Here is a 26075-nt window from a genome sequence, read left to right as displayed (position 1 = left end):
CACCAACCCACAGTAAAACTGTAACAGTAACCTAACTATGTAAAGAAAGCACTGGAAGATGGTTTTTTTCTTAATCATACAACCAAGTAAGTCAAACCCAATACATTCAGAGGAGCCAAGGGCTTTTCAAAGTTGGGGGTGCTGCAAAGCATCAGGGTTATTGAATTAAAAACAAGTCATTCCATATCTGTAATGTCAAGTTCATTGAAGTTCACTGGTTAAAAACCAATGCTAAATGTTCAAAGAAGTTTAGACAAACACAAGCTGTTTAGTACAACTAGTTCCTTTATTGAAAACTGCTCTAACATAACCAGTTATGAGATTGTCACAGAGTGTAAGAAGGCATCAGAAATGCAACACTGAACAGTCCGTGGCTGCATTATCCCTTCCCATTCCCCACCTGCAATTAGGAAGGCCCTAAGGCTGTGTGGCTGATACAAAGTACAAAGTACAAAGGCTCACTATGTAATCTAAAAGAGGATTGCAGTACAATATTGTGCTCGAGTCTTAACACATTCAGCTGCTCCAAGTGTCAACAAGCTTCAGGGGGATCAGAAATTGCCAGAGATTGCTTAAATCAAGTCAGAATTTAATTTGACACAACTCTTTTATTATTTTTGTTGAGTGTTTTGTTACAGATGTTTCTATCCTACATAAAGGCTGAAAGACATGCAGTTGTGGCTGCAATCAAAATACTTACTTAGTAAAAGTAATAAGGTATTCTGGGTAAGCTTGAATGTCATTAAAAATTATGAACATGGATGGCTGGCTCACGTTATCAGTTGAACTATCATACAGGTCTACAGAGTTGCTAACATTTTTTCGTGCTGGAGTAATTGATCCTTTTTTCCCCAGAGAATATTCTCCAACGAGGACTCGGGCCAAGTACATGTACTTCCTCCCATTCACATCCGGTTTAGAGTAGATGTCATTGGCAGAATAGGAGGCATTAACAGCAAAGTATGTTCCATTTCCAAAGTTTGCAGCTGTAGTCAGAAAAGCAAAGGTTTGTGAGTGTTTCAGTAGCAGCAATTCCTTATCTGCCGCCTTCAGAGTCTCTGGACAACTCTGCTTTTTATTTGCAATAGGGAGATACGACAAAATAAATAATTTTGTGTCCAAGGTAGGAGTATACATGGCATGACAAATCAGTCCTAGGCCTATAAGGGAAAACAAGAGTTGTTTTGAAAGTTACATTACCGTTCATTCCAGCATAGCTCCGGTTAAATCCATGTTTGTTAATAAGGGTTAATGACTCCTGACTCGTCCCATGAAACAGAAGCCTCTCGTTATTTCTGTCGCCATTTTTTTTATCTATTTCACACTTTTTTATTTGGTAGCTTTTCCAGAAATATAGGTTCTGTATCCTTTCAATCTGTGAAGTTGAAAGAAAGAAAGAAAGAAAGAAAGAAGGTTGCTGTCATGAAAAAAATTAGCCTATCAATCATTCAATTGGCTTCCAAGATTCCCTTCCTAGATCCAATACACATACATCAAATGATTAAATAAATGAGTCTAATCCTTCCAAACTTTGGCATGGCAGAAAGCAGAACCCAGCCCAAACCATGAGACAAACACTTCCTGGGAAACAATGCAGGAGCTTTTCACAGGTTTCCAGGCTGTAGATGCCTGCTGGGTCTGTACAGCACACATGGCATATGTGCATGGCATGTGCACATCCTTTTGCTGGCTTGGCAAGCAACCAGGTTATGATGTTTTGCCCATATGCACAACACACGTGGCATATGGGCAAAACATGTGCTCTGCTACAGCAAAAACCATTCCAAGGAAGAGCACTGTCCCCTGGAGCTGAAGAAGTGACTGCTTAAGAGCTGCTCCAAATACCTCTACTGCAACAATAAACTGATTAAAGCTGAATAAAGTTAATGACAGCCAGAAAGACTTGTCCCAACTTTAGAAATCCCAGGGGAATTTATTTTTCTGTTATCAGTATCCTTCATCACTTGCCATTAAGTTATTTATGCTCAGAAATGATGACTTGCTTTTACCTTTTCAATTTTGTATAACTGACAGGTCTGCAGAAACTTTTCTTGCACATATTTATACTCTCTTGAGTCTGGTTTTAGTTCCACTATTTTGAGTTGCTCATTTTCCATAGGGTCCCACGTTGGAGGGGGCACTGTTGACTTTTGATCTGCAGAAGAAACACGATCAATCATATTCACCCAAATCCCCTGCCTAAAATGAAACCTGACCTGCTACAAATCCTTCTAGAAGTCCACACATCCTGCTTATGGATGACTGGGAAAGAAGGATCTCCCTGTATTGTAAAGCACCAGCAGTAAATGGAAGAGGGTACGGCTCAAGAACAGAAGTGAGCTGAGATCTAGCATGACAATTGCTACAAGAACATTATTGCTAGTAAGCCTGTTAAGAGCATCAGAACGCATTACTCTCTTTTCAAAGTATTTTAAATAGCTGCAAAGTTCTTTTATTTCCCAATTTGGTTCCTTTCCACATTATCCAGAAAAGCACCTGCACAAAGTTCCTAATATGTATTTTAAATATTCTCATCATTCCCTTCTCCTTTCTCTTACAGGGTGCAAGCAGGTTGTCACATGGGAACATCAGTATGTCAAGATGCTTTTACTTACCTTCAGATTTGTCAACTCGTCTAACAGATATCTGTCTTCCTTGGGCATCCACAGCAGTCTTATGTTCCATATCCACTGTGTATATATGCTCACCAATGGTGACTTCAACAGTTTTCTGCTTTCCCATGTAAGCATTTTCCAACTCCACATTTGTGAGACTGTTGAAGGGTACATAAGAATCCTTTTCAAAATATTTCCATTCAATTGAATTTTGTAAAAGTTTTGCCTGGGTCTCTTTAGCAGCTTTTACCCTGAGGATCATTTTATGAACAGCTAAAGAAGCCAGGCAGACATCTTTTGCAACCCCTGAAATTTCAATACGGGTACTCTTCAACTTAAGACAAATTTTTAATTTCTTTTCTAGGTCATCCAGTTCTTCATTCTCTTCTTCATCGAAATGAGAGATAGTCTCATCTACAATTTCTGCTTGAGATTGTTCTCTTGAAATTGCACTTCTCAGCCACTTTTCAGCTTCTTCCACTTCTTTTTTATTTTCACCACAAATCTGCACAACAGCCAGGTCGATTTTCTTTTCCAAAACCACTTTGGTTTTTTCCTTTGGGGAATGTTTCTCAGAGCTCCAGAGTGCTACATTGAAATACATAAATATCATCATTAATATTAATCTTTTTTAGGTGGTGCTAAACAGATTGATCTATAGCCTGTACTTAAGTGACATCTACTTACATTTACCCACGTGACATGCCTTGGAAACAAACGATTTGATTCGTGCTGCAGTAGACTTGTCTCTTTTCTGCATGCTTGCTTGGAACACACTCATCAGATGTGGCTGAAAGATGACAACTTTAATAGTTTTCACAGATGTAGAAGAATTCCTTTTTGCAAAGTCAGTTACTGCATCTATCATGTTGTCAGCTATCTCAGCTGGATTGCGGCGTGCCTCTCCTGAAAAAAGATGCAGATATTTTGCTCTGGAAAGTGTTAATAACTGTTACAGATTATTAAAACATCTTTAAAAGAACAGGTTTGAATATACCCACACCATCACCTGGTTTGAATATACCCACACCATAAACAGGTTGAGAATAATGTCAGGCTGGCAATTAGAAAGGTTTCTATGTATCAGGAAAAGAAAGTTGGGGACCACCTTTCCAGTAAGGGAAAAACGGAAGTTTCCTTTTGGTGGCTTGGCAATCAATCAGGTTTTGATGTAGATGAAATGCTTGGGTAAGTAACAGGCCAGAGGCCTGCTGCTCAGTGGCCCAGTAGTCCATTCCTTGCTCAAAATGCAAGCCTAGTTTTATTAATGCAAGAGGTTCCCATGTGCATGTGGGGTGCAGCTCTGGATTCTCCAGCTCCAGGGATTTCTACCAAACTACAGAAGAAAAAGGGACAATCTGGGCTTTTTGACAGGCTTGTGCTCCACTTGTATCAATCCTACTTGTGCAGCTGGTGGCCAGAGTTACATCACCTACTGATTTCAGCAATGGAGAAGTACCTCCCTGGCTACTCTCTGATGAGCTGCCCACATATACCAGGCTGCAGGTTCTTCAGCAAGCACAGACATACCTTTGAATCCCTGTTAGCAAGGAAGTGCTGGCTTTAGAAAACTCATGCTCTTGATTTACTAGATCACTGTAAGGAGTGAAGCTTTCTAGCTTTCATAAGCCTCTAATATTATTTTTAAAGACTGCATATTTCCAAATATATTTTCACCAAATAACAACCTCTCCAGATAAATCAAACTCATCACTTGAGCCGTGAGATCAGCAGAATCACATGCACTGAACCCTTTTCAGAAAAGGGAGACACAGACCTGTTCCAATTGCTGGGAAGGCAACAGAGGTGTACTGCTGCAGTTCACACTCCTGGAGCACTTGGGAAACCAGGGACCTGATATCATTTTGGTAAACAAAATGCATTATTTTTTTGCATGGCAGGTTTCCTGCCTGGGTGATGATATAGTTCTTGTCAGTCTGCTGGGCTGAAACATAAGTAGGAGAAAATAATCAACAATTATCCCCAATATAGATGTGCACTAGTCCTCATTAGGAAATAAGAAATGGTGAGAAATATGCACCAGGATAAGCTTTGTGTCTCCTTCCATAAAGTGAGCAACCCCTTCACTGATTTTCTCTTCCAAGGCATAAAAACTTGGTTTATTTTTGTAAAATATTTGCCTCCTTTGGCAAATAAATTTAGTGTGTGCCTTTATTTATCAGGTTTGCTCAGTAAACTTGGAGAACTTAATGAAGACTGGCACTCTGTCTACACACACACACACACAAACACACACACACACACACACAAATATGCCCTCTACCTGCAGGCCACTTAGCCCAAATACCCTCTTGGCCTGTGCAAGAACAGCTTGTTTACCTTGGATCTCTTTCACATAATTATTTTCCTTTGGTTGGTCTTCCAAGGTGACCTCCACACCTGCATATTTTCCACTTCCCCTATTTTCTGCTGTTTTAAACCACATACTCATCCATCTTTACTCCTCTTTCATTACAGTTGCTGTCCAACAGCTGTATTTGGCCTACAAATGGTTTCTCTATTAACATTTTTGCTAGCATCACCCCTTGCTCATGGCTCTGTTTGATGTTGACTCTTTTCTTATCAAGGAAATCTTTATTGGAATAAGAGGATAACAATAACAATAGATTTGGATCTTTATGTACGCTTAGAAGCTGTCTCTTCCTGAAGATTTTTCTTTTTCTTCCTCATTAGATGTTTTACAAATATCACATTAACTGATTAAAAACTAGTTGCTGTAACACAGTGTGTAATACAGATGGAACTACAGTAGTTAGAGTAACACCTTTGGAAAGGTCAGGAATGTTATACCATACCTAGTACACCACATTCATCTTCAACTGCTTTTCCAGCACCATTCAGAATTGCTCTGGAGACACCTTAAATGAGAAGAGCAACATGGATCCACTGTTACTGTTGTTAGAGTCCCATCTGAGGCAGAACTGTATGCCTCATCACATCTAAATCATCTCAATTCTGATAATATTACAGATTATAAAGACTGCATCCAAAATTTTAGCCTTATATGCCTTTTCAATTCAAATTGATGTTTTGAGTTACTAACAAATTTCACTAAGGTCAAAACCTCACTGACATTTGTCTCCTCCTTTAGTCTGAGAGGTGCTCTATAAAAAGATTATTAGTTTCCCTTTCTGCAAGGGAGTCTTAAACATGCTGTCCTGTACCATAGACAAATAAGTGAATAAAGTTCAGACACTTCCTAATTGAACTTTTGTACCCCAAGAAGCAAAACAGCAAATACACTGTGAAACAAATAAAAGGGCTTAAAGCATCGAAGAAAAATACTTGCTGCTCTTCTTTCCCAGCCCTTCCAAGCACACACACTTTTTTCACACATAGTATCAATTAAAATACCTGTTTTGAGGTTGAAGGTTTGGTTTGTTATGTTTACAATGGCATCTCCCTCCTCCTTGGTAATATCACCTTCTGCCACCCGGAACACGATGGAGCCAATTGTCATTTCAGGCACATTGTGTGCTGAGGTTGAAGGGATAGCAGAAAAAGCTGCAGAGAAAGAAATACAGACCCTGAGCAGAAAGGAGGGATTGGGTACAGAGACCACAGTTTGGCTACAGACTCAGCCTGTGGAAAGGACTGCCTGCCATGCTAACTGAAAATCATTCTTTCTCACGCGAGTCTGTACTCAACCTGCACCCATTCCCATCATGGCAGGAGGGCAGGGAACATGTGTTTTGCTGCACACCTGTTATGCAGACACTACTTGATGACATTTTACCATCTCTTACACTATTTCAGACATAACAGACACTCAGCCTGAAAATACGGCCTTTACAGCAGCCACTCAGACTTTGGGAATGACAAGCTCACCAAGCAAGTACTTAAATATCCATAATGAATGCATTCCCTGGAATACTTGGAAAAAACAAATCAGTAGGCACACAGCTTCTGTGAATAAACCTTACCTGTGCTTGGGCTAGCGTCATTTGGAGCAGGCTTCTGCCCTTTCACAGCTACAGATCTTTTTTCAAGTTCATCTGAAAATTCCTAGAGAATGAAACTACAATCAACCCCTGTAGAAGTCTTCACACAGTAGAAATAAAGGTTTGAAGAGCGAAGCTAAAAAACATTTAGAAAGAACTAAATGCAAATTGCTTCACATCATCTGCCACAATACTGATGGCAAGCCCTGACAGATGTTGTTCTCAGAGAGCAAGGCTGCTCGGTGTGAGCAACACACAGAATCACAAATTCACAAAAAGCCACATGGGTGGCTTTTACCATTCCACAGGGGTACAGCAGCAGAAGGCATCCTTACAGTGAGTGAGTAGCTCACGCTAGCTCAGCTCTTGCAGGGAATGCCACCCTGCTCTATGCACAATAGCTCAGGCTTTGATGCAGAAGCCTTCAAGTTTAGCCTTTCAAAAAGTATCAGCTCTTGCACAAAGTACAGAAGGCAAGAGATGTAGGAACACTTACCTGGGCATCAATTCACAGTGGCGTGACTGCTCTCTTTCGGTGTGAAATGAGTAACTTGAGTGTGGATATAGAAAATTTATGCTAATGGACACTGAAGAGAGGGTGATGGAGAATACATTTATGTTTCTACTGGAGAAGTTTACCAGCACATCAATCCTAACACAAAGATTCCTCCTAAAAAGACACCAGCACTCCATTAAAAGCACACCTGTTTGCCAAGAGTGCAGGCACTGAAGCAGTAGCTACAGCAAACTTGTCTGACCTACAGACTGAAGAATCAGGTGAGTCCATGAGATAAAGATTAATTACACTTTTGTATGTACTATTCTCAGGAAACAGAAAAGGATAGGAAGGGAGCAGGACTGTACTTGATACGTTGGTGACCATGGGAGGTAGAACTAAAAAGACAACCTTCAGTACAGATGAGAGAGACTGTCAGCAAACTTTTCCTTTAGTATAAGAACAAGCACCTTGCAGATTCTTTGAATATCATCAGATAGCCAAGTATCATGAGACAGACTCAGACATCCCATAATAGAGAGAGGAAACCACAGTAACTCACCTGAATATTAGCTGTGTCTTTTGTGTGCAACAGGAAATGAACTTCTTCAAGAAAATTTACTCTTTTTTCACTACTGAATTCAAACACTTTGTCAAACAATAATTTAGCAACAACAGATCTTGGGAATTCTAAATTCCCTGTCCCAATTGCTGGAAAAGTGATTGATTTCAAAGACAGTTCTTCAGCAATCTCCAGGCATTTTGTGATTATGTCACCCAAGACCTGTAAAACACAATTATTTTTTCAGTTACTGGAGGTATTTTTTCCCAGTATGTGTAATGTAACACTCTCCCTTTCAGATGTCTCTTGGTATTAAAATACAATTAATTCCATACACAAGGAATTTCTTAGTCAATGAGGGATCAGCCCACAGTTAAAAAAGAATGGGTCAAACTCTCTCATCTTCTATGACACTGTCTCCCATTTCAGAGGAAAAGTGGCATTAAACACACTATAAATCCCAGAAAAATTCAGGCAAATAAAGACCCTTTTACCTTTGAAGGTGTGCTTTTCTGGGACCACATAGGTACCACAGCATGAAGCACAACACTGCAAGCCAGATTGTAACCTTCAGTTTTCAACACAGATCCTTCCTCAGGTATTCTTCCTCCACCTTCTTTGTTCAAGCCTGTCTGAAGCATTGGCCCTGCCTTGCTTAGCAAAGCTTTACCAAGTGGCCCTTTGTTAAGCTGGAGATCTTTGCCAACACTGACGACAACAATGGATGTCTGAAAAACACACAAGCAAAAACTCTACCTTTTAAGTATCAAATATAAATTTTGCATTGGATAACCAAATACAGCCTGCCTGATGGTCTACAAGGTAAATTTTTGGAACAACAACCAGAGAGAACAAAATTTTGGAATAAACCAGAAATTATGTTCAATTCTAATATCATGAACCTGCCCAAAGAAACACAAAATTGAGTAAACCATTAAATTAAATTCAGCCTAATGGGAGTGACAATTCTGCATTCCTTGTTTATTCATTCTACCTCCATCTGAAAAGCGTTTGTGCAAGTTTTTTCTCAAACAAACCAAAATGTGAGTTCACTGAGGTAGGCAGGGCCTCCCGTGCATGGCTGGTTTAGGGGGACAAGCAGATGCTGAAGACAAACAATACTTGGTGTAATTAATCTAAGGAGAAAGAAGTGAGAAAAGCAGTAACTTATGAATGAGAGAAATACAAAGGGCACTGAACATTGCATAAAACCCTATATTTAGCTCCTCAGGAAGGGCCTCATACACATTTTAACATATATTCTGCCCTGGCCAACTGGAGGAACAGCATGCACAAGCTGTGGGAGGCATCCACTCCTCAGAGGTTTTGCAGAAGGGTCCTGGACAGAGCTGCTTCCAGTACTGGCAATCCCAGTACAGTATCTATCAGCCAGCTAACAGAAATTCAGTGCAGGAGGCAACCACAAATCAATTATCAAAATCACTGGTTCTCCACAGGAAGTGCAATACCAACTGCATGTTTCATGCCAGTGTTCACCAATGACACTGGTTTTGTGTTTGTTAGTTTTAAAAAAAGACACAAAAGAACCCAATTTTATTTCAAAAGGAGATAATTTAGAACACTTACTGCAGCATCTTCAATGCTTCCTGTTTGCAGCACGATGTTAAGGCCTTCCTGAGTTTTTATGAAGGGGAAGTTCTTAATACGCTTAGAAGTTCTCCTCTGCCTAGGTTGAGGAACTGTACTGACAGGATGCAGTGACCTGTAGGAAGCTGAAGACTCTGAAAACACTTCTCTAAATGCCTTGCTGAAAGCCCGAATGTTATCCTCTGCAAAACCCACAAGATGAACCTCCTTCAAAGTGCTGTTTCCCTTGGATTCTTCCAAGGTCTCCTTGATGGAGGATACAATCGAGTAAGTACACAGTTCCATTGGGAAGCCAAAAATCCCTCCACTTATAGCAGGGAGAGCTATGGAACAATGCTTGTGTGTTTCAGCTAGCTGTAAACATTTTTTCACTGTCTTCCTCAACAAGTTCACACACACTGCTGCTTTCTCCTCGCTCCACCTGGGCCCGACAGCGTGAATGACGTTCTTGCAGGGCAGTTTCCCGGCGCGCGTGATCACTGCGTCACCAGGCTGCAAAGTCCCGAGCTTCCTCACCAGCTCATCACACTCCTCCTGCAGTGCTGGCCCAGCTGCTCTTGACAGTGCATCAGCCAGGCCACCAATGTGGTTTAGGTCTTCATTAGATGCATTCACCACAACATCAACAGGGTGAGTGCACAAGTCAGCTTTATAAAGCGCAATTACGGTTTCACCCATGGTCACCTGCATATAGAGCTTGCCTCTGTTACTGTGTTGTTTCTGTTCTGTCAGCTGCTCTTCTGGCTGCTCTTCCAGTAGGACTAAACACTTGAACACTTCTTTTATATGGGGGGCGAAAAGGTGTGCTTGCTCTTTTATATATGCCTTGGCTCCTGGCAAGTCAATTACCACACGCTTAAAATGCAGGCCAGATAGAATTCGCTCAACTAAGCTAACTCCCTCCAGCACTTTTGTCTTCGGCCCACTCAACGTTATGACTTCACAGTTTTTCTGTGTGCTAAAGTCAACTTTCACACCTTTTTTTGGTAAGTCAGCCCAATCACCGACCTTCTCTTTCTTAAAAAACTTTATGACTGCCATTGGCTTTCCTTCAATGACCTTTTGCACCTGTGTGTTTTCATCTATAAAGTTGGAAAGTTCCTCAAAGGCTTTTGCTACAGCTTCAGAAAGACCAGCAATCATGATCTGAGTCTCTGCCTGAGTGACTGCTACAGCTCCATTAGAGCAGTTTTCTTTGGCTAGCATCTGCCATTCCTCCTTCTGGAGGACTGACTCATCCTCCAAAGTAATACTTTTGTAGTCCAGTTCTTTCTTTATTTCTTCCTCTGCTTTTAGCAGATCTTCAGAAACATTCCCTTTCAGGATGATCTCTCCCGCACCAAGCTCATAAAAGACATTGATTTGTTTTGATATAAACAGGCTATGTGACAGGGTTTCATTATCAGTATGCTCTAAAAACTGAAAAATGTAAGGGTGGACGTTAATTGTTTTCTTTGCCATTTTGTGTATATGATCAAGTATTTCTCCTTTTACTTTGTAAACTTCCTCAGGCACTCCAGATAGGTTAACGCTCTTCTGCAAATTATCATAAGTTATTTGCAGGTCTGGGAACTCTGTACGAAATTTTTCTTCAAGACCGGTAATCTGTAAAATTCCATATTCCCCTGGACTCACTGTCTTGACTTTCAGTTCAGTTCTTTGTTTTTCTCTTTCAATTTCTCTGGTGGCCTTTTCAATCAGAAGCTTCAGTTCTTGTTCAACCTTCTTCACAACTTTTTTTTCACCTACTAGAACATGTAAATCCTTGGAAATATTTGGGATCATCAGAACTTCATCACGGGGAAAGCTGTTCCTAATGGCTTCCCACACCTCTGTGCTTACTTGACATTGAATTGCTTCATATTTTGATATGGTGTGTGAAAATGCTGTGGAAACTTCTTCTTTCCATGCCTTAGCCAATCGAGATACTGATCTCTTCCGCTCAGAAAAAATAGCTGAAGGATGCAAAGTAACTTTTGGATCTGCACAGAGGGTGCCAGGCCACACTGGCACACAATTACACTTTGCCATTTCATGATCTATTGCCTCAATTAAGCTACTATTTCCTTGCAAATAATTCCAGATATAGGGATCCAGAGGCAATGTAATTGGATCTGGCTTCTTTATCTGCGGCCCTTCCTTTCCATACAGAGCTGTTTCCAGTGAGGTGTAGTAAGGATAGACAAAGATTGGTGTTTTGTTGAGTGAATGCTTCTTTGCCAGGATATTTTTTACATCTAAAACAAACAAACAAACAACCCCGTGAAGTTATTAATGTCAGCACTTAAGATCTTCTCTTTTCTTTTGGGTTTTTTTCATTGCTTGGGGGCTTTTAAACTATATTTTCTATATAATAATGTTTGTTATTTTTAAGAACATTTTAGATTCATTTCCTCCACTACCCAAAGAGAAATAATTCCAGATTTTTGAAGAATTATTCATATTAAATGTTGAAGAGAGACAGTCAAGCACAACAGCATCCACACCTCTGGGAGGAGGCGTGCATAATCTCTGCCCCCACTTCTCTTCTATGCTGTACTTGAAGTGCCCAGCTCCATAGCTGTCTGGGCTATTACTCAGCAATTCAAACCACAGCTCCTCTGTTTTCCCAAAAGACCATCTCCTTCCTTCAACTCCTCTTCAATTCTCCCCTTCACTGCAATGCCTCCAGCTTCTTCCTTGTCCTACACTTTTCACAGTCACTCATCTTTCTGCCACTGAGTGGACAACACATAGTACCTGCTCTCCAGCCAAAAAGCTGCCCAAGAAATTGTCCTGAGATGAGCCAGACTGGGCATGTTGCCATGGGCAGCTGGTGGCCAAGACAGCAGGTGGGGGGAAGTCCCCTGTGCCCATGGGGCTGTGCACTCTCCATGGAACTCAAACTGCAACCTGAACTCTGTAAGGATCAAGGTCTGGGTGAAATAAACTGTCCAGAAAATGAAAAAGTTCTTTGCTTTATGCCCAGCTGGTCCAAAACTGAAGCTTGCACTCCAGTTTGCATGAGACCTGTGGCAAAGCACCACGTCTGCCGTTTTACAAGGGCAAAGGAGGCTTTTCTCTAGAAAATCCACATTTTGGTCTTTAAATTAGAGGTTCTCAAAGAAATAAGGGCTCTGCATTTCTGCATTACCTTTATGGTCACCAAAGGTAATAATAGCTGCATCTTCATCAGGCAGCTGTTGAACATCCACTGTCTGCGCACCGCCGTACTTCTCATTTTCAAAGTAGACAGTTATATAGTGACTGGGGGTGTTGGGTGGTATATTTTCAGCCCTAACACTTTTTGTTTGCTCAAGGCACCATGCAGTAATGTTTTGTTTTCTAGCTCTGTGGTTTTCATTCAGCTTTTTAGCAAATTCCTCTGCATCTAGAAAGAGAAAGGAGAAGAAAAAAGATCAAACTCAGAGATTGTTTTTCTACCATGACATTAGCAGAGCTGCCCATAAAGCTACTTCTTTCCACATATTCAGTACCTGTCACTTAGTATTCCCCTCATGGTTGATCACAATTGTTGACTACAATGACCGCAGCCAGAATTTGCCACTAGTTTTCCTACTGACTATCACTGGGTTTCTTTAACTCCAGCAGAAAACAATATCAGGTTCATTTCTGGGCTATGGCTTTGTACACAACTAGTAAGACACAAGTCAACAGTTCAAATTCTCTCCATTTTATGATAAATACATTCTCATTTTGGCTATTTCCCCCTTTTACCCTCACAATAAAAGACAGTCAAATCACTTTTCCATCTGTCACAGAAAAAGAGTTACGTTTCTTAAAGGTCTACTTATTTCCTAAAGGCTACATGAAAAAATGTAGGACTGGAGCATGACTTGAGAGACAAATAATTTCTAAGGCAGAAAAACCTACACGTTCTCTGAAGGACAGCTTTTACCATCTTTCTGTTCTCAGACCAAGTACATCCTTCATTGCTTCTTTTAAGTTATAGTTTGGTTTTAGTCCTACCTGTTGTGTTTACTATCCAAACCAGAGCTAGCTCTCTTTCTGACTTGCACTGGCCTCTATACCTCACACAAGGTTATGGCATTAACTTTAGAAAAATAAATCCTCCTTTAAAAGGACACAATATCAGATCAAACTTTAAAAATATGAAAGGTAACACTTCCAGCTTAATCTCACTCACACACACACACATGCAAACATGTAGCTAATGAAAAGAGCTTCAACTCTGACTCCTTACCACTATTTCCAGTAAAAGTAACTACAGCAGCAGATAACTCAGGTATCATTTCCACACTGAAGTCACCATCCTCCTCTGACAAGCCACTGACATTCTCTACCAGCATAATTAACATGCAATCTTTGACTGTGTCCTTCACATTTTCCAGCACAACTGCGGCGGGAAGCAGGGATCCTTCAGAGTTCTCCACTTGGCATGACTCCTGGGAAGTTTCCACTTGCCATGGCTTCACAACCAGATCAATTTTGCTCAAGTGATGCTTTCTTTGCAGAACTTCTTGGGCATCTAGTCCCACAGAAAAACAGAGATGTCACAGTAGAGTAGCATGTTAAACAATAGCAATAATATACCATTTCTGCTTTGAGCAATGCCCACAGAGAGATCCTGCACCAGCAAAGGCCTATTTTTAAAAGCAGTGTAACATCCATAACATACCTTGCTCATTCTGAAAGGTGATGATCACTTGGTCATCCTTTTTGACATAGGACTCAATGTGCCCCCCACCAGACTTCCTTTTATTTTCAAAGTACACTTCCAGAATCTCATCTTCTATTTCCTCCCCAAATGCAGTAGTTACTACTACAGCAGAATTCCTAGGGGTTGGTTTCTCTGCTTCCAATTTCTCACATGATTCTGAAATAAAAGATCACATACTTTTTTGCCTTAGGCAAAAGTTAAGGAAAAAAAAAAACAAGGTTCCCATCTTCCAAGCTTTCATGCCACTTTTTGTTCAGATCACACTTAGGGTAGGGGAAAAGAACAGGGTAAGAATCCCAAAAAAGTTAAGCAGATCACTAGCGGGAATTGCCGTATCAACACGCAGGGAGGAAATGCTTCAGTTCATCACCAGGCAAGGGCAGCAGAAAATACAAAATCTTCTTCACAAACACACAATGAGGGGAACCACACAGTTCAGACATAGCTGTGGGTCACCTGGGGTCTATACATGCTGGCTGCCACGGTTGCTCAGGTGTACCTGGGGTACACAGCTCCTGATATTCCGGCACAGGGCTGCCCCAGCAAGGCTGCCAGCAGCTGGGAAGGTCTGAGTAGGGACAGACTTAGCCAGAAAAAAGGCCAGCATCCACTGCTGTCCCCTAAGGAACTGACCTGTCTGAGGTGGCCAGTGAAGTGGGGGCTCTAAAGGAACTCACAGAAAGGAAAAAATACATTTCTTTCTTTTAGCCTGGGATCACAATTCCTACACTACATTAGACAAACAACACGAGCCACGAGGGTGACCAGGGCACTGCTGCAGCAGAAAGGTCCAGAAAACCAATGAAGCAAGAATACAGTGGTCACCACTAGATAAGTGACACACTTACCTGTCTTCTGCTGAGTACACACAGGAGTTTTCTTATTCTGGCAGGTGGGAAGAGACACCTGGGGTTCATTAACTAGAGATAAATGACAATGGTTTCTCAGTTGCTGGGTACTTCCAAGAAGAAAATGGACACAGTAATGTACACCCAGGAGCTAATAGAGCTTGAATTAAGTTTGATTTGACACTGTCAGAATCACAGCCTTCCAGATTCCTCTTTTTAAACCATATGTTGAACTGGTTACAGAAAGACTCTGAGCTCAAGAAGCCTCGGGCATAATGTCAGCACACAGTCATGCTGCACGAATGACCATGAGCAGGTCCTGCCATGCCCTACAGCATTTTCCTCACACAAAAAGCTGCACAGAGCATAAGAAGTGCTGAGGACATCAGCCCTCGGGAGGGAAGTGCCTTTGAAAACTGAGACCCCTGGAAGAGCCTCTGTCAGGATGCGTTTGACCCAGCATGACTGCTCAGCTTCCTAGTTTAGAACAAGAGGAAATGCAGCTACATTAGAAAACAAAGGACAATGGTAAGACTGACCAAACTGCTCTTCCAGCCTGTGCCATCACCCCGCTATGCACAAGCAGGTACTTTGAAAGCAGAGCTCAGCGAGCTGTGTGTGTATTAGCCCTGTGTATACGGATTACTTCTGTGTGTACTGATAGTCACACATTGCTTAGCTATGTATTGGCCATGTGTGTGTATTGATTAGTCCTAAGTGTGTGCATTAGCCAGATGTGTATTGAGTGGGTGTACTGATTGTGCAGTTTATGTGTATGTGTGCCTATATTAGCCGTGATAGCGCGGTCGGTCTGTCCGGTGCCTGGGATGTGGCTCGGGGGCTGCACCTTAGGAATTCCATAGTGTTTGGGATTCGGGAAGTGAAGGGGAGCGCTGGGGCGAAGAATCAAAGCGCTACAGCGCCGTTCGGCCGGCCCGGCCAAGCAAGCGGCTCCGCCTGCTTCCCCATCCCAGCTCCCCCGCAGGGCTCCCCGGGCCAGTGCCTCGCCAGCCCCGGAGCCCCCCGCCGCTCCTGCCGCAGCTCCTACCTGGCGCCTGGGTCCCGCCGGCCGGTCCCGCCTCCTGCAAGGGAACGAGAGGAGAGCGGTCACCCGCGGCGTCTCCCCCGGCCGCCCGGACCCGCGCCCGCCTCACCGCGCCCGCCTCACCTGCGCGGGGCCGCCGTCCGCGGGCAGCGCGGCGACCTGCAGCGACAGCCGCTGTCCGGACCCCCACACGAGCTCGTGGACCGGCCGGCTCAGCACCCGCTCCCTCACTGCCAACAGAGCAGGCACCGGTCAGGGGGATGCGGCCGCCCCCCGCCCGTCTGAGCCGCGGGGCACCGCCATCAGCCCCTCCCGCCCCCGCCCGGCCGCTCACCCTCGGGGCGGGCGAAGCAGACGAGGATGTGCCCGGTCCCGGCTCGCAGCTCGCACTCGCCGCCGCCCGAGCGCTTCTGGCTCTGGAAGTAGCAGAGCAGCTTCTTCCTGAGCGCGGGCGGCGGCTCGGCGGGGCCCCAGTCCCCCCGCACCAGCAGCGGGAAGGCGCACGGCCGCTGCCCCTCCATGGCCGCCCGACGGCTCCGCTCCCGCCGCTTTCGCTTTCGCTTCTCGGCCGCGGAACCCGAGCTGCCTGGGGCTCCGCCCCGTGCCGGGAGCAGGCCTCCGCCTCCGGGCCCATCGGGACGGCCGGGGGTCCTGGGCCCCGCCGCGCCTCCTCACGGGGCCGGACAGGCCTCTCACCGCCCTCGGAGCGCGCCCGGGCTGCACAGCCCCTTGTGCCTCCACAGAGCCGTACGAGAACCAAGGGTCACAGGGTTTTCAGCCTCTGAACTTACAGTGGCTAACCACTGGCTAACACTTGCTCTCCCTGACTTACCCTTTCAAATGAAGTCATGATGCAAAGTAAAATTACCACTTTCATCACTCTTTGCCAGAGATGCTTCCACAACCGTGGAAGGTTGCAATGGGTGTTTACTTCACACCAACTTTTCAGCTAGCTGAGAAGTTTTCAACCGAGTGCTCAGGACTTTCTCTTGCAAAGGTTTGTTTTCAGCCATTTCGTGCTGTGTATTTTACCCTTGTGGCCAAATATGGGACAAATAGTTTCCTAATGCACTGTCCTCTCCACAACTAGCTCAGGTACATGCTCTCCTCCCTTGCTGTAACTCTGAAAAAATTCCTGTGACTATAAATTGACCAAATTTAATCCTAACCTGTACAACTATGATTAAAAAATAAAGGTCTGTACAGCTGGTTAAAGGATAAAGGCTTCAGGAGCTTTCCATGACAGCCATCAGGAGACTCTGCTGCACAGTTCAGCCTGCAAACTTTGGCATAGATAAAAAATGGGAGATGGTGAGTTACCCGATAGGGGTCTGACATCAGTGAACTGGCTTACAGGGACAGAAAGTGAAATGAGAGACCAAAAGTAGCTGAGATTTAATGATTTGATCCTCACATCTGAGGATAGACTTAATTTTCTTCTTAGTAGCCGGTATGGGGCTGTGTTGTGGATTTAGTATGAGAACAATGTTGACAACACACTGACGGTTTAGTTGTTACGGAGTGTTTACCCCAAGGACTTTTCAGTTTCCCATGCTCTGCGAGCAAGCAGATGCACAGGAAGGTGGGAAGGAGCATGGCCAGGACAGGTGACCCAAAGTGGCCAAAAGGATATTCCATACCACAGAGCATCACGCTCAGTAGGGAGACTGGGGGCAGTCAGCTGAGGGGGACGATTGCTACTCAGTGATGGGCTGGGCATCGGCCAGCGGCTGGCTAACTACCATACTGTGCATCACTTGTTTCTTGTGGGTTTTATCCTCCTGTCTCTCCCATTCTTATTACAATTATTAATAATGGCATGCTTCATTTTGTTTTGATTAATAAATTGTTCTTATTTCAATGCACAGGGCTTACTTTTCCAATTCTCTGCCGCCGGGGTTGGGGGGCGAGCGAGTGGCTGTGTGGTACATAGCTGCTGGCTGGGATTGAAGCACAGCTTGGTTCCACCTGCAGAAAAGCTCAGTCACTTAGAAACAACTGGAGTGTTGCTATCTTACTGCACGGAAAAGGGAGGGGGGACATGGAATAATGCAAAATATTTAAAGAAATATTGTAACACAAAAGCAGGGCTGGAAAGACATCCCAACCCACAGGGAAACCAAACGGTGCCCACTCCTACTAAACCTGAAAGTCAAGGTGGCAAAGTTGTACTGCCTATTCACAATGTGGGAATTTTAAAATAAATTTTAAAAGTAATACATTTTTAAAAAGAGGGTGGCATGGAATCCAAACTGCCCCAAAACATTGTGTTGCAGGGAAGCTCCTAAATATAAAAAATATATACAGCTACATGTATTACAAAAAGGAGGAAAAACCTGTACAGAAGAAACACACATAGTATTTTCATATTTTCTTTATTAGTTATGCTCAGTAGCCTTAGAGAAATGGTTCAACTTACTAAAAATTATGTCTGTGTGACATACCACCACACAGGTAATTGGCAGGTTATTTAGGCACTGCAGAGTATCTTTATGATACAATTTAAACCTATATTGGATGCAATTGAAAGAATACAGTTTTATAGTTGAAAAACTGATTTAGAAGTTGTATTTAATTTTAAGCACAATGGCAGGCACAGAACCAGGAGCCCCCTACTAGATATGACACTCTTACTTCCCATTTACTCCAACACAGCTCTCAGTATTCAGCACTTCTGCAGAGCTAAGCATCCATGTACCCACTTGTACATGATCCATGGCTAATTTCACATGCAAAACCCAAATCACTAAGGCCATTTCTACCATGAAAAGAAGCAAAAGTCCATAGCCTTATCACAGCTAACACTGTCATAGCTGCACACAAATTTTCGATTAGATGGGTTACATGATGCCAGCAATGCTGACAGTCATCATAATGCAAAGCTAAGAGAAGTGTTTCCTCTAATAAAAGCCAGTAGAGGATCTAAAGGTCTTGCAATTTTGAAAAAGTTGTAGGGGAAAGTGCAAATCAGATTTGCTAGTAAAGCAAGATATACAAAGTGCAAACTCACAAGAACTAAATTCTGTAAAGGCTACATATAGAGGGAAGTAAATGATTTGTGAAAAGAACATACATTGTTTGATGAGAAAAGATTACTTTTCTTACCTAACTGTGAAATAGAAGTGATTTAAGTACGGTAGTTAAACAAAGTAACTTCCCTCACAGCTTGAACAGTACATTAACTGCTGTATGTTTAGTCATTAACTTGAGAGTTGATAGATTTCCTTATTCAATTCCTTTTGCTTTCAATTCTGATCGAACGCGCTGCAGATAAGAAGAATCCGGGTAACCAAACCTAGGAGAAAGAATTGTTTGCTGCAATGAAGAACTCGACAATTCTACAGAACTATCTCATCAAAATTTTTTTAGAAATCTCTTTACAAATTTTATGCAGTTCTTGCCCTAGAAAGAAAACAGACCCATATTGCCAGTCACAGAAGTGACACAGCATAAAGCTACAAACTTAAGGAGCTGCTACATTTTGTTGTCCAAATTGACACTAAGAACTTGATTGTCAAAGCTGCCTGGGGTCTCCCTTCAAAATGATAGGTTGTTTGGGTATATGTATTTTAAAAAGAAAATCAGACCTGAAGCATATCCAAGTCAGCATTCAAATCAGAAACATAATGGCTGGCACCTCTGGACTTGAAAGTAGTGCAACACCAGAAGTGCATACGAAGCAAGTGATACACGAGAGAGAGAATTTGCACAGAGGATAAAGTAAAACTGATACTTTTTGCTCTTTTAATGATCCTAGCCCAGTCAGGAGGATCTAGACAGAAGCCTTTAGAGCTTGCAGGACACCACCTGGCCCTTAGAGGCTGCAACAAGCTTGGAAGGACTGGTCCAAGATCCCCTCTTGTCTCTGCTGCAGGCAGCTCATACTCAGCACTGGTGATTGCTCCTTTCATTTAAGGGCAGCAAGTCCTCAAGAAATACTGGATACAGCTGTCATCTATGCAGAAAATCCTCTGACAGCTTGAATTGCCAAAATGGGGTAACCTTTTTTAAGGATGGGGCTGGCACTGTATCCTGTGCTCTGACCCACTAAGTGCTGCACAACTCATGGCTCCTAGCATCTAAAAGGACATGACCATATCTGTACTACAAACTCACTTCCTGCTGTTAGCTCTGTTAAGCAGAATTGCAAATCATGTTTTACAAAGTCCAAGTGCCATCTTTACTGGCATCATAATGGAACAACACCTCCTGATAAAGAACAGCAGGTAACAGGAGGGGCACAGATCAGAGTCCAACCTTAGATGTCATCAAGAGCTTGTTATCCTGCAGGTTCTAATCAAAGCAGTTATTAACTAAGTGCCTTACAAACTCATTGGTGAATGAGTAGTCTGAGGGGCAGTGGAACACTAAGCTTACCCTTGTTCCAACTGTCCAAACAGGGGAAGCTGACTAACATCTGTATCCATTGAGCATTCCACAATCACTGTTAGTGACAAAATCTGAAAGCTCTAAATGTGGAAAACATTCAAGGCAGTCTTCCTGACACATCTGAGTAACAACAGTATTGCATAAAGACAAGACTGCTTACTGGGTAGGTCCTCCCATCATGGCAGTTTTGTGGTGAATATCATTCCATGTGATAACATTTTGTTCACCCGTAGTATGTGACTGCCCCACTGTGAAAATCAGTTTTTGTCTAAAGGCCCTTTTGAGGAGCTGCAGAATTTCTCGCCCTTCCTCATTGTCAGGTAAATACGCTCTTCGGTAAGCTGGCCCATAACGCTGCCCTGGGTTTGGATGGCTGCTCTGTTTTATAGAAAAACAAAACAAAAACACATTGTATATCATAAATCGTTCAGAGGGACACAGCATGACTGATAACTGATTCCGAGATTTTTTCTCTTTAGATACTTTCTTTCATACAAATTTCATTCACACCTTCTTGTCATTGCTCATGCATCCATTGTTATTTTTAAATCTGGTTTTCCCTCTTTTCTCTCCCAAATGCATGGCGCTGCACCCGTGACTTTTTAATTTACTCCATTCTCAGTCCTAGTCATGAATTCAAGCACATAACATAAGGAAATTTCATACCTGGAAAACTCTTACCAAGCCAGCCTACTATTTATATTTGTCCACTGGTGTCCACAGCAAGAGAACACCCCAGAAATGCTCATTATACTTGCAAAACTTTGCTTATATGATATCACTGCATAGATTTCAGTTCAGTTATTCCTACTGTACAAATTAAAGACAGGTACCTCTGTCCTGGTGCATATAAAATGGAGGCTGATCATCTGACCATTTAATTCCTACTGTATTTACTTAATCACTCCCAAAAATATTGAATTAAACACTTGCAGATTTGTACAAAACAAAGAAATGTCTTCCCTGAACATGCATTAAAGTAATGGGAAAATAGTTAATTTTATATTCCATATTGGTTTTGTTGTTGTAAGAAATATTTAAGTATACTTACAGTTTGAATACCACCTTTCATATCATACTCAATTACAATAGTGTCACATCTGGGATAACCAGGAAGAGAGAAATTGATTGTTGTAGCTGACATTGTTCCCTCTGGTTGGTTTCCTGTCAGGACTCCACAGACGGTATTACAAACTGGACAAGCTTGTTTATAAGTCATGGCTCTGTCAATGCAAATTTTGCAAAATGCATGTTTGCACTTTTCTAGTATTTCTTTATTTTCAATTGTGTCCCTGCAAATTGGACACTCATCATCTTCTTTTTCTTCTGTCTTTGCCTGGGTCTGTCTTTCAGAAGAAAGGTTATTCTTTTGCCTAACTTTGGACTTCTTAAATGCTCCTGTAGCTTCTTGAGAGCTGAGATCAGAGGACAGTGGTGCTCTATTTCTAGTTTGTGTCCCTTCAGTGTTAAAAAGGGACTCAATGTACTCTTCAGCAGCATAAAGATGGTCTGGTAAACCCCTTATGATTAACTTATCTTCATTCTTCTTAAGTTTTACATTAAGATCTTCAAATTTCTTAGCGTTAAGTAGAACATTTAAAGTTTTCTTATCATCTTCTGAAAGCTTCACGCTGATGATTTTTTCTCTTAACATTGCAGAGGCACTCTGAAATTCATTGATGAAACTTTCAGTAGCATGTGATGACATATCAGAAGTTTTGGATTTAGGCCTAAATATTATGACTTTCTGGCCATATGAATTCTCTTTTATTTCTACCAGTGTATCAAATTTGCCATTTATGTTTTCAATTTCTTTGCTTAGTATGGTTTCCAACAATTTAAACACAGAAGCATCAACTTCAATTCCATTCCTGTATTTGTACCATTCAGATGATATTTTTATATTCTTTTCAGCTTGGCTGTTCTCACCTTCCTCTGCTAGAAATTTTTGGGCAGCTAAAATCTCATGCCCTGGACCACGGAGTAGCAACTGATTCCCTTCCTCTTTAGCAAGAAGATTTCTAAACCTTTCATTCAATTTCATTATTGTCTCTTCTAATGTGTAACTGTTTGTCATGGGAACTATCTCCTCTGTCAGATTTTCTGTCGCTTTCTGGAAAGATCTGATAAAAGAATCACTAGCTGCTTGTAGCAATGCAGGACTTTTATCAGAAGATATGCATATTAATGTGTTATCCTCCTCATGACCTTTAATTCTTATACGCGCTCCAAACTTTTTGTGTAGTTCTTTGATTTCTTCTTTGCGGGTATGACTAAAATATTCATAGAGAGTTGTCACAACTGGAAACTCAACCATTTCTTCAGTATTCAGGCCATTTTCATCTTTCAAACCATTCTTACATTCAGATTGTGAAAAATCATGGTTTGCGTCTTGGCCTGCAAGGATATCTTCAAAGTAGTGATAAGCTTTCTCAATATCTGTAAAATCTCCTGTCAATTTCTCAGAGCCATCCATGCCAGGGTTTCCTTCTCTCTTTAAGTTTGGACACATAATGGTAATTTTCTCCCTTTGGTCTTCAGTGAACATACTGGTATTCAAAGTAGCAGATACTGTAAGAAATATCTAAAGAAAAGACAAGAATACCTCAATATTAGTTTTCTCTACGGTTCTCTGCTTGCTACTTCTGTATTTTCAGCAAGGAGAAGCTCTGTCCATCCCAGTAGTGCCAGATTACTACACACAAGTTTGCACACAGTATTTCTTTTATGTCACATACACTAACAGTACAAACAGGTGAGTAACACAATCTACTTCTAAGTCAGCAGCAAAAATGAAATGCCTTAATGTCACCAGCATTGCAGGAGGAAAGACAGTAACTCTGCTACTTAGGCTGAGACTGTGACCAGCACTCTCTGCTCCCAACCTCTGACAACAGAGTTAGCAGAACTAAAGGCAGGCAACCTCTGTGGCTGAGCTCACTGTGTTAGGCCCTTTTCCCATCATTACCACGCCCTAGACGTCCTGCACACCAAGCAAACAGACAAAGCAAACAGACAAAGCAAACAGATTTTTTTCTTTCCCTCCCTATCACTCTCAAGGTTTCTGGGCACCAGGCTGACTGGTGCCCTCCTTACTGGCCTTGAAGGTCCTAGATACCCTGCCAACCAGGAGCTGTTGGCCCCATCCCAGAGCAGGCAGGTTTAATGGCACTGCCTACAAGATCAATCAGTTACAACTCCTAACTGGGAATTCAGGCCACAACTGTGGCTGGACAGTGAAACCCATAAGGACCCCTTGGTGGCCAGGAAGACCTCCACTGCCCTCTGCTTCCTTTGAGGACTGACTAGATGACCCAGATGCTTTTATGTGTTTTCAAGTCTAGATTATGACTGTTCTATCAATACAGCAACCCAAGTATTAAGATATTACATGATTTGCAGAGGGTCCAGATGACTAGAAACCATAAGCAAAGCTGTGCTATCAAACACAGTACTACACTAACAAAACTGTCCTACACTGATTCTGCTTGTAGAAATCCTGTGGTATTCTGACCATTAACTCTATGCTTTCTGAACAGCAAAAAGCTTTAATTGTTGATGCCTTGTGAAAGCAATGACCTAGAACAGAGACTAGACGGAGTTAAAGAATAAAGCAGAGATTTCTTAGAAGGCCTCAATGGATCCACCATGGGCAGCACAAGGGCCCAGCCAGGGCTACACCCAAAGTGAACACAAAATGGTCACGAAATGGATGACTGGTCACAGGGTCTTGCAATTTTGTAAGTTCTGGTCAATTTGCATATTGGAGTTAATTGTTCAATTATAGTCCATCATTGTTTATGCTCTTGGGCCTGAAATTTGGATCATTTGTCCTTGATCCCCAGCTGGAGAAGGAATTGTTTTGTCTCCCTACTCTGTGAAGAGAGCTTACTATCCCCTAATATGAAGCTCAGAACTACACACTAAAGCAGTACAGAATCTGAAAAATATAAAAGCTAAAACCTGAGGCATCACTGTAACTACATTTTAGTGCCATTGTTATTCTGCCAAGGATCCCCAAAAGAATCTGTCTATCCCCTTAGAGCCAGGTTACACAGACACAACATGTTTTAACCTGATCTATAAGTTACATTTCATTGTTCTTATAAATATTAGACTTCTTAGTTTTCACTTATTATCTTTCTTTAAAAATTTCCCAAAAGTCATGCTTTAATAACTCCAAGAGTTAGGGCAGAAAACAGGATTCTGAAAAATAATAACAAACATGTTCACTTCTGTACTTCACACAGACAGAAAGATAGGGAAATCTGCAGTACAGATGCCAGGTAAACACTACGTTAGCACATGCTATACTTCAAAAGCACACCTATGTTACCAAGCAATAAAGGGTTAAACCCTCTGAGCCAGTTATCAGTGTCTTGGTAGAGCCACATCCACACCATGTTGCACTATCCCATGTCCCTAAACACAGCTGATCTTTTCTGTGTAACTTTTAGTTCAAAGTGTCTGAAATCATGTTTGTGGTGCTACATCACATCACAGCACACTTTTTTAATGCTGAAGAGATGAAGATAATTAGGGTTGCCTCAAGATGCAAACCATGTCGAAAGAGTAGGTGGAAAGGTGGAAGGGTAGGTGAGAGGTGTAGGTGGAAAGGATCCAAGTCTCATACAATTCTTCTACCTTTTGGGAGCAGCCCCTGGTGTATACTACCCCCTGAAACCTGCCAGAGTGCTGCTTTGGGGAATAGTGGTTGGCACCTGCCAGAGTCAGGCTGCAAAACAAGCTGCCTGTAAAGATGTGTAGACTGACCTCTGGTCTGGCACTCAAACGTCACTCCTGGCCCCCATTTCATTGACTAAGATCACATAAACGACATTTTTTGGCAAGAAGTATTGAAGTGCAACATAAAGAACTCATGGAACTACATGCAGGGCAGGTTGTGACATCGCTCTTCCTGATGTACCTTTTTGGTAAGGTCTTCCTTTGCTGTGGCCCCATAGCCACGGCTGTCCCGCTGCTCCTGCTGGGGCAGGGAAGGGCTGGCAGAGACCTCGCTGTAGCTGGCAGATGCCTGCGCTGTAACCCGGCTCTTACGCAGGTCCCCTTCTCCCGACAGGATGACTATGTCCAGGCATTTTGCACCGAGTTCCAAGGTGTGTTTTGTGCGGGATTCCACACTCCTCCTATCTGTGGTGATTTCAGAATCACAGAACTGTTATGGCTGGAAGGAACGCCTGGAGATCATCCCACCCAATAATCCCAGGGCCAAGGCAGGGTCATCTGGAATGTCTCCAGAGACGGAGACTCCACGACTCTCCTGGGTAGCCTGTTCCATTGCTCTACCACCCTCGATGTAGAGAAATTCTTCCTTATGTTAAGGTGAAATTTCTTGTGCTTTAGTTAACGCCCTCTGCTCTTTGTCCTGTCGCTGGCTACCACCGAGAAGTCTGGCACGCCTTTGAGATATTTTTATGCATTAATGAGATCCCCTCTGAATTTGGACAAAGGCATGGATAAGGCTGATAAAGTTACCTGCAAACGTGACAGCCACCAGCGGCCCTAGAGCCGCCCTGCCCGGAGACTCAAAGCCGTGCCCCGGCGGCCATGTCCAGTCCCCTCACAGCCGGCCCCCACCCCCGTCCCGCCAGGCCGAGCCGCGGCGCCCGGCCCGTACCTTGCTCCGTAAAGAAATCCACCCAGTAGGTGCCGGGCTTGGGGCCCGCGCGCACGTTGCACTCGCCGCCCCCCGACCGCTTTCCCGACTGGAAATATGCCTGGAGCTTGAGGATCGCCTTGTCGACGGAGGTGGGCTCAGGGCTGAGCCGAACCAGCAGCGGCGCGGCCGCCATGATCCCGCCCCGCCGCCCGCTTTCGCTTTCGCTTCCCGCTGCGCAGCTCGGCTTTC

The 26075-nt window shown here is 42.9% G+C and overlaps 2 protein-coding genes across 2 annotated transcripts; both read right to left on the bottom strand.

Moving 5' to 3' along the window:
• Positions 1 to 267: 267 nt before the first annotated feature.
• Positions 268 to 16368, bottom strand: LOC137476880 (protein mono-ADP-ribosyltransferase PARP14-like). The gene is made up of 19 exons (XM_068195287.1): positions 16152 to 16368; positions 15941 to 16047; positions 15821 to 15854; positions 14773 to 14844; positions 13883 to 14080; positions 13448 to 13732; positions 12377 to 12613; positions 9223 to 11480; positions 8130 to 8363; positions 7636 to 7857; positions 6560 to 6641; positions 5991 to 6140; positions 5432 to 5494; positions 4393 to 4560; positions 3303 to 3521; positions 2616 to 3203; positions 2010 to 2155; positions 1201 to 1375; positions 268 to 986 (listed from the first exon to the last, which is right to left on the bottom strand). The coding sequence occupies exons 1-19, from the start codon at positions 16336 to 16338 to the stop codon at positions 697 to 699; spliced, it is 5715 nt and encodes a 1904-aa protein (XP_068051388.1). The 5' UTR covers positions 16339 to 16368; the 3' UTR covers positions 268 to 696.
• Positions 16369 to 18176: 1808 nt separating this feature from the next.
• DTX3L (deltex E3 ubiquitin ligase 3L) lies at positions 18177 to 26040 on the bottom strand. The gene is made up of 5 exons (XM_068195295.1): positions 25845 to 26040; positions 25134 to 25357; positions 21258 to 22790; positions 20367 to 20584; positions 18177 to 19112 (listed from the first exon to the last, which is right to left on the bottom strand). Exons 1-5 carry the CDS (start codon positions 26017 to 26019, stop codon positions 19043 to 19045), a joined length of 2220 nt encoding a protein of 739 aa, XP_068051396.1. The 5' UTR covers positions 26020 to 26040; the 3' UTR covers positions 18177 to 19042.
• Between the last annotated feature and the right edge of the window lie 35 nt (positions 26041 to 26075).

Source organism: Anomalospiza imberbis, chromosome 7 (assembly GCF_031753505.1).
Source record: "Anomalospiza imberbis isolate Cuckoo-Finch-1a 21T00152 chromosome 7, ASM3175350v1, whole genome shotgun sequence".
Classification (NCBI taxonomy): Eukaryota; Metazoa; Chordata; class Aves; order Passeriformes; family Viduidae; genus Anomalospiza; species Anomalospiza imberbis.
The sequence above is the reverse complement of the archived record's forward strand: the minus strand, read 5'-3'. Positions and strand labels throughout refer to the sequence as shown.